This window comes from Pungitius pungitius, chromosome 11 (assembly GCF_949316345.1).
Source record: "Pungitius pungitius chromosome 11, fPunPun2.1, whole genome shotgun sequence".
Classification (NCBI taxonomy): Eukaryota; Metazoa; Chordata; class Actinopteri; order Perciformes; family Gasterosteidae; genus Pungitius; species Pungitius pungitius.
The window spans coordinates 4,981,375-4,990,534 of NC_084910.1; the positions used below are offsets into that span (position 1 = coordinate 4,981,375).

Genomic DNA, 9,160 nt, shown 5'->3' on the forward strand with positions numbered 1-9,160 from the left:
AAAGACTTTAAAGCAGCTTTTAAATATAGACGTGGATGAGAGAATGTGGCTCTGTGGGTGTGTGTGTTTGTGTGTGTGGCTGTCGTGTCCTGAGATTCCGTGGACTGTCCAGGAGCAGCAGGTTGGACCGTGGGGTGTAACTTTGTTGGAATGCAGCCCTGCTCAGAGGTCATCTCGGTCTGTTGTGGGTTGTTGTTGTTCCTGACAGAGTGGGTTCGTGTACATGGGAATACATGCACGTTATGAGAGTTCAGTCGTCTCACTTGGTTTTGTGTTTCTTTGCATTTAGGATTTCCTGGAAGAATAGTTGATGGTACTTTGTGCTGGTCTCAATAACCTTCTAGTCTGATGTTAAATGAGCAGCCAATGGTGGTGTTATTAAAACACATTACACAAACATGCAAAACGACGTAGTGCCTTTTTAAACGCCCAACCATTTTCTGGTTGACAGTGGCTGTAAGCCCTCTTTTTAGAATTTGTATCTTCAAATCTTTAACATTTATCCTGTATTTAAAGAGTATTGTTAAGTTCATTGGACTTGCACTACCTGGTGCACATAACACCTCCCAAAGCTTTCCTTTCCCTGCCCACCGATGGATCTGGCAGAGTTTTATGTTGTTCCTGTCTTTATACTACTAGGTAGTGTCTCAGACGGAGTACCACCGTCGGATTGATGCACTAAAGAGTGAAGATCTACGCTCGCTCTGCAAACGACTCCAGGTGCCCTGACCAGCCCTGCCCCCCCCCCCCCCCCCTCTTCTCTCTCCCACTGCTCAGAGATGGTCGTTTATGTTGCACATCAACCTCAGAAACACACGCTTTAAACAGCAGTAATCTGTTGAGTAGGTTTCATGTTTTTTTCAGAACTTGCTATTCACGATCATTTGGGGAGGACTTCTCAAACATTTGACGTAAATTATTTTTTATCATTTCAGTACAAGGAGCTGCGTGATACGGTTGTGACAGACGCCTTATCTCAACGTGTCAGGCTTTCCGTCTTAGACTTGTCATGGTGTTTGCTGTGCAGTCAACCTACTCTATTAGAAATAATCAAAATGTACATTTTATATAGGCCCCACAAAAAAGGCTATTGTCTTGTATGTTCAAATGACGTAAATACAACGGATATTTAAGGACGAAGCCAAGGTGTGTTGGTGAGGGGTTGGAAGTAGGACTCCCTTGGCGGGCTGAGTGATGTTTATTAGGACAATGCAGGTAGGCCCCATTTGAATAAGGACTGAAACATGAGAGCATCGCAGCTACCAGCGGTGAAGCACTCCACAATCAGCCTCTGTTATCGGGAGGGATAAATAACCCCAACAGTCTGTTGTTCAGACAAAATGTCCAAACAGTGGAGGGCAAATTATTCATTGGGTTGATTTCCCATTCACTTTGCATTCTCCCCTCCCAGACGGTGTCTCTGCCCGCTCCTTAGTTCTGCCAAACCAATCCGTCTTGCCTGGGGGGGGGGGGAGGAGATATTTCACCACCGTCATCAGACCGTTTGTGTTGCCAGAAAACACTGCGTTTATAGTTTTGACACAAATATTGTCAATTTAAAATGGAAGATTGTGTTGCTCATGTTAGGCTTTGATTTACTATAGCCTTGTAGAGTTTTGTGCGTACTACTTTAGATTACTATGTACGTATAGTGCGACGCTAAACCAAATAGTAATGGTTATAATAATGGTTTATGACAGCTGTATTTGAACCCATCCAGTGTCTGTGCTTGGTGGAATGAATGCTGAATGTTGAGCCACTCCCTGTGTATGTATGTGCACGTCTGACATGTGTTTGCTTGTAGATCACCACCAAGGAAGAGGTGAACTCCAAGCAGGGCGCAGCCATCAAGACGGAGCCGGAGCCAGACACGTTCAAACCCAACCTCAGAGAATCCAGTGATCTCCTCGAGGCCGACCACATAGAAAAGGTACCAACTGACTGCTCTAATGCCACATGGAGGTACAACAAGTGTGTGGAGATGGCAGCCCGGAGTGGCTTCTGGAATGGTAGGAGGCAGACACGAGAGACTGTCCACATAACTGAAAGGGTTTTATTTACCAGTATTTACCTTGTGATACGTATAATCAAGCAAATATACAAACAAACCAATCAATCACTCAATCACGTACACAGAGCTACGAGGATATTCCTCCTGTTCCCTTAACAGTCACTGTGCTCTCCCTTTCATAGTCGGCTACAGGCCGTTCCGTGCATACAGGTGACCACTTTATGAATGGATTGGCAAAAATATAAAATAAGTTCAGGCTTAACCTTGAAATGTGTGTCCTATATAATAACATCTTATGTGCTGTGTGTCCTGAATAAATCATAGAAATGCAGAGGACTTTCAAATTTGTAAAAGAAACCAAACAAAACAATTTATTCTGTGAGCTCACTGTGAGGGTTATTTGTCTCCTAGGGATGATAAACTCAAAGATAAAAGCTGCGCAGCATTCAAATCTGAGTTTAAAACTAGTATTTCATCCCAGTTGCCGATAAAGAATCGGCAACACTATTATAATTAGTACTATACTATTTGCATAATTAGATTTCAGTGGGGGCTGCATACGATTGTTTGATTTGTGTGATCCAAACACTTCCAATGACTTGTGGCGGAGTCCAAAATGTATTCACTCGTTCAACATGCTTTTAGTAAACCAAATATTGTGCTTCAATCCATATTGGTTGGCATTTAGCCTTTTAAAAACACTCTCCCACTTGCTGCACATTTGTATTCATCAAAGGCAGATAATTAAATGGATCAAAAAGACAAACTCATTTAATCCGATTGCTTTAGTCAAACTGAGAATCTTAAGGATTCTTTTCTTTTTCAGATGATGACATCACAACAGACCATGCTTTATTCCTCATTAGAAGCTGTGAATATTTAAAAAATTGACGTTCATTACAGCCCGAATTAAAATTTGAAGACGCTTGTTTATGGTATGTGTGGATTAGGCTATTTGATTATTATATATGTGACATAACTCCTCAGGGATTTTTATTACTCCCGATGAAGGCAAAAGGTCTGTGTGTGCCGGCTCCGGTAGGTTCTGGTTCTGTGGAGTTACAGGGGACAACTTGTTCTGTGGGATTAAGGATTACAGCAGAGAACATGTGAATAAATTTATCAAATTTATACTAAATGGTCAAATGGCTTTATGCAATGATGACAGCTGCATAAAGTCTCACTGCCTGTGGTAAACGCGTGGACGTGACGAGTCCCAAACCTTTCGTGTTGTTTGAGGTGTGGTCTGCTAGCGCACACACAGACAACTCCGCGCGGCTCCTAATGAGTCCCAGTCGGCACATTTAAGATAAAGTGCAGCTTCTTCTAGTCACCCGCAGTGTGGCGCTCACTCGGAGCTCGAGTCGCTGTCCGAGTCCACTCGGTGCTTTGTTTACATCTGCTGATTACGCAAAAGGGGCCGATGAATTACTGGAGAGCAAACGGGACTTTTCCAGGCGTTCGATTTGGAGCAAATGGTGCAGCATACTCTTAATTGCTCGTTTTATTCTGTGTCCGTTTTGTCTGGCTGTTAAGAAGCATAGACTGCACCGCTCCTCCGGCTTTTCAACAGCTTTATCTCCCGCATGCACCGCGGTTACCGATAATCCTTCAGTTTGTTGGCAGCCGGCTCCCTGCGAGTGCTGGACCTCCTGAGCCTGCTCTGTGTGTTGGGAGCCTTGTTACTCCTCTCTAAACACCAAGCAGTGTTAAAAGGTCAGCGCAGATGTAATTGAGCGTTGGTGGCTATGGCCTTTTCTGCCTTTAATTTCCTCTCTCTGCTTCCCCTCCCCCCCCCCCCTTCATCCTTCCTTTTTTCCCTCATATACAAACAGCTTGCTAGGAATCTCCCACCTCGGACCATTGGGTACCCATGGACGCTGGCCTTCGGCACATCAAAGCATGGCATGAGCATCAAGAGTCTGTACAGGGCCATGCAGGGCCAGGACACCCCCGTGCTCATGGTCATTAAGGACAGCGACGGCCAGGTAGGCTGCAACTCTTAAGTAGTGCATCCACTTAACGCTTGACTCACTTTCTAATCATTCCCCCGAGTGTACATGAGTCATTGTACTTGTGTTGTTCTGTCTGCAGGTGTTTGGTGCGCTGGCGTCGGAGCCCTTTAAAATCAGCGATGGCTTTTATGGCACAGGAGAGACCTTCCTCTTCTCCTTCAACCCAGAGTTCCAGGTAAACTGCAATCCTGTTTTAAGTTGGTAGCTTTTTCAAAATGTACTTTTTATTATAATGTCTCTTCTTGTCTAAAGGCAGTCCCAAATAGCTTTCAAAGATACGGTACGATTTTTAATTTGTATCTGTATCCGTTGGTGACAAGGACAAAATAAACGTGAGAGGACGTTGGCGACACATTTGAGGAAAGGTTCATCAGCTTGTTGTTGCCGCCCCGTTCCACCACGTTTGGAGCGACAGGCTGCTCCTCGCTTAGAGACACAACAGCAGGAGGCTTCTCACTCCAGCACAACCGGCCCGAGTCTGTGTCAGACAGACAGACAGACAGACAGACAGACAGACAGACCAGTTCCTGTAAACAGGTCGACTTGGCCTTGTGTTTTTGTCATGTCGGAACGGCCAAGTTCATCCCATGCGCAGCTTCCGGGCTGATGAGTGTTAATTTTCCTCCAGTATTTTCTGATAACATGCTGCATTCATCTTGCAATCAATTTTGACCAAGTTTCCTGTGCCTTTGTAGCTCACACATCCTCAAAAGATCCACCTCCATGTTCCACAGAAGGAATGGTGTACCCTTCATCATAGGCCTTCTTGACTCTTTGAACCTTTGGTTGGTCTACCTGACCGTGGTTTGGTTTCAACAGAATCCCTAATTTTCTACTTCCTAATTAGAGTTTGAACAATGCTGATTGGCATTCTCAATTCCCTGGTTATCTTTTTATATCCCTTCCCGTTTTATACAGTTCAATTACATTTTCCCGCAGATCCTTTGACAATTCCTTTGCTTTCCCCATGACTCAGAATCCAGAAACGTCAGTGCAGCACTGGATGAAAGATGTAAGGGTCTGTCAGGAGCCCAACTCACTGACCTTTTATACACACACTGATTACAAGACAACAGATCCCAGGTGTGGATGGTTGCTTTTAGTAGCCATTCAAACCCGTTTGTGTTAATGTTATCAGGCCAAAATTACCAGGGTATGTAAACTTTTGATCAGGGTCATTTGGGTAGTTTCTGGTACCCAAAGCAACGCCTTAACTGAACCACGGGTCATTTTTCTACCGACAAGAAGTTGTACAACAAGAATATTTTGGAAAAAGCCACAGACCCCCACAGCAATCCTACGCTTCGTTGCTTGACTCTTTTCATTAAAAGGATTAGTTTGGATGCTTTTAAAGTGCTGTTTGAGGTACTCCTCATCTACAGGAGGAGCAAAGGGGGCAGCAGAAAGTCAACTTATGTCCCTGCCTTGTCACCAGACCGTTGTATCCTCTTTAAAAACGATAATTTGAGCTGGTGTAACACTGCAGCTCCTGGTCCGCGCCTCGGTTTGTGTTACTTTGTGTTACGTTGTGTGTTGATGGGTCTGCGCTAACCCTGTGAAACGCCAAAGTCACACAGGAGGTAAACACGCATGTGATCTGTTCCAAACAATGTCAGATCATACCAGCATTCATTCATTCCGTCATGTCTTCTAACATGTGCTCTGTTGTGTCTGTGACAGGTGTACAAATGGACGGGGGACAACATGTTCTTCATGAAAGGAGACATGGACTCCTTAGCTTTTGGTGGAGGCAGGTGAGCCCGCGCTGCCTTTGATGCCTTTGATGCACACAGAGTAATCAGAAATCTCCTCCAGCGACATTTGTTTGAAATAAATCTAATGAAGTTCCAAAGAGGGAAGCTAAATGAAATAATTCTGCAGAAGAGGCAGATGAGTTGATTGAGACAGTTGAGTTTGTATGTTTGTGCCCCCCCCCCCCCACTTAGTTTGTTCTCTTTTCTTTCAGTGGGGAGTTTGGCCTGTGGCTGGACGGAGATCTCTACCACGGCAGGAGTCACTCCTGTAAAACATTTGGGAACCCCATGCTCTCAAAAAAGGAGGATTTCTATGTTCAGGACATAGAGATCTGGGCTTTTGAATAACTGAACAGTGCACCGTAGAAAAAACAACAAGTCCTGCTATGGGCAAACTGAGGGGTCCTCCTCCTTTAGAACAATGGCAACGCCCCCAAACCTAACTGCACATCACGGGGCGCCCGCGCCCGACGCCAGCTATCAGATGTTGTTGTGCGTCGCTACTGCAGTTATTACAGAGCTCTTTTTCTCTGTGAAAAATTACCTGTGTGTGTATCTTGTTACAGCCTTGTGCAGCATCTTTGCAGAGTAGGGGGGAGTGTGTTAAGCAGTGGAAACCTTTACGGGGGACGGGTCTCCTCCCAGCTGAGAGGGGGTGAAGATGACAGCAGCTGAAGTTTGGGACGGCTGCGAGAGAACGGCCCCCCGATCTGAACTTCACACGACCTCAAGGAGTCCCCAGAACTTTGTTCATTCAGTAGCCTCAGCCTCGGGGAGGGAAGGGGGGGTCCATTACATCAGTCTTGACCAAGATGGTCGAGTGTGACATTTACCGAAACCCATCAGCAGCAGGATGCCGCGTGACTGAGAGGAGAGAATATTTGCTGGGGGGTGTCAGTCTTTCTACAGTACCGTTTGAGAGGGGGGGGGGGATTGTCTTCTGAGGCTCAACTATAGAGTATTGTGTATTGTAGTCATCCTGTTCACCGTCATAGAGCACCATCTGAACGCACATAGCTATAATCAGATCACCCATCGTCGTAACGTTCTGTTTCAGTGGGTGTACATGTGAGTCCAGCTAACACCGGCTCCTCTCGCAGGACGCCGGCTGTACTGTTCGTAGACAGTAACGTGTTGCAATAGATTTGTGGAATATGCAATTAACTGTCCTGTGACCTCAACTACCCGCAGGCCGCGGCACTTTAGCCGCCTCCTGTCGCTCTTTCACGAGAGCAACTTGTAAAGCTTTTACGTCTCGATACACGATGGCTTTTCTGGGTGTCATTCAAAAGCCTGAGACGTGGTTAACTGTTTTACATGCATATATGACAATTATATATCGATATATATGATTATATTATGGATCAGTATAATCATATATATTTTGCTGTTAAGTGTGACAGTGATCTAATTGTGCTGATATTTCAGCTGTTACAATATAATGTATATTACCCTGTAAATTAATGTTCAAATAGTAGATATGTTCCAATATATATATATATATAAATACACAGCGCTATATATATATATAATAAAGTGTGGATTGGTGGGTTGCTTCTAGCACTTTAATCTGGTGTGAAAGCGTCATGGCCAGGTTATTATATTCTCTTAGCAGTAGCTGTACAGTACTTTTTTTGTTTAGATCATTAAGATGTTAACTGTTAGTAGAAAGTTTGCTGCTACCAATATCAATGAGGGTATGCCCTAACGCTCTCCGTCTCAAAGGGAGGATTACTGTGTAGGAAAGGGGGTGGAACGTGGCAGCGGGGCACAGCTCCTCGTCATGCGGCTGTCGGATGGGTCTCCGTGGGAGCAGGTAGGTGTTGGAGCAGACGTCTGACGGCCAGGTGAAGGGTGGAGAAACGTGTGTGTGTGTGTGTTACTTGCCCCCAAGGAGCTGTCTTCCCCCCTTTCTGGTCTTCCATACCAGTATTTGTGTCCTTGTGGAGAGTCACATAGAATAATATGGATATTTCTTCCAATTTATTTCACCAGAATACAATGTATCAGTGATGTATAAATAACAATAAAGCTGAATTAATTGTTGTAACCTGGGATATAAGTGAATTAGTGATGTTTTTGTTCTGTTTTGACCTAATCGATTTTAACATATTAAAATTAGGGCTGGGACTTTAGCGCGTTAATTACGATTAATTAATTACAATGTGAATTAAGATTAATTAATTACACAAAAAATAACATTAAAAAAATTGTCCGCATTTTTGCACCGCGGAACATTTCTCACTGGATGAGTTTCGGCGGACCGATTATACTGGAGCACCAACTAGCGTTCAAGACTTCAGACAACAACAAACCACAGTGAACATGAACGAGGAAGCTGACGAGACCGTGTCGGGTGGCCCCGTGATTGGGAAATCTTATTATAATAAACACACGGATGGAAGCGTCGATAAGAGCATGGTTGTGTGCAAGCTGTGCAACAAGGAATTCACATCGAGCTATTACTAAAATTACTTCTCACTGTTCTCAGGTCAAATATCTATGCAATTAAAATGTGATTAATTTTGATTAATTAATTACAAAGCCTCTAATTAGATTAATATTTTTAATTGAGTCCCGATATATATTATATTATATACATATTATATTTTGACCCTACATATTATGACTTTTTTCACAATATTTTTTTCCCATGACATGACTGGAATGATCTTAGATGGAGCAACCTATACGTCCCTGTCACTAATGCCAAATGCCCCAAATTTCTGTACTTTAAACCTTATCTGGGTTCAACCCTCAAGGGACATGGTGGCTCTTCCTAAATCCTTTTTTAGTTTTGGGTAACTGACATTTATAAAAAATCATAATGGGATATTGCCCCAGAGACGGATTGGTGCATCTTGGAGGATCAACCATGCTATTCATCCTTCCTGCATTGGTAAAGGCACAAGTGAGTTGAATTTGAATGTAACAGAGAATTGGAGGGTGGATGCGCTAAAAAGGGTAAACAAATCTACACCCAGTGCCAGACTGTTAGTTTAAGGTTGTCCACAGGATGCCCTGAAGTAGACAAACATGTGATTGTCTTGAAAAATGCCCTCAGAGGCTGTAATAAGTTTCATGTCAGTGTGACCACTGAATGAGACACATCTGCTCATCTTTACTGACTCATCCGGCCTTCTCTCCCGTCAAAAAGGTGGAACCCTATGTAGCATGGCTAATAAGTGCTAAAAGCAAAGCAATTAACATCAAATTTAGTCAATTCATCATCATTCAAAAGATTCTTCATCATTCTTGACAATGCCATCATAACCCAAGTGAACGCGCCTTGTGTTTCTGCATAACCCCTAGGGTTCACTTCTCTGAAACAACCAGTGGGGACAATGCCCCCACTACTACCTCCGCGGTAGTGTGCTCAA

General features: G+C 43.9%; 1 protein-coding gene across 6 annotated transcripts in view; it reads left to right on the plus strand.

The window, feature by feature from the left end:
* The window catches only part of oxr1a (oxidation resistance 1a), a 101,807-nt gene extending 93,965 nt beyond the window's left edge, over positions 1–7,842 (plus strand). For 5 of the 6 annotated variants that reach the window (XM_037455109.2, XM_037455113.2, XM_037455111.2 and 2 more), the window contains 6 exons: positions 640–720; positions 1,805–1,930; positions 3,847–3,999; positions 4,106–4,201; positions 5,707–5,780; positions 5,993–7,842. In XM_037455109.2, coding sequence (XP_037311006.1) covers positions 640–720; positions 1,805–1,930; positions 3,847–3,999; positions 4,106–4,201; positions 5,707–5,780; positions 5,993–6,128 — 666 coding nt within the window. In that variant the 3' untranslated portion in view covers positions 6,129–7,842. The remainder of the gene's footprint in view (positions 1–639; positions 721–1,804; positions 1,931–3,846; positions 4,000–4,105; positions 4,202–5,706; positions 5,781–5,992) is intronic. The other variant, XM_037455112.2, reaches the window with a different exon arrangement.
* The last annotated feature ends 1,318 nt before the right edge of the window (positions 7,843–9,160 follow it).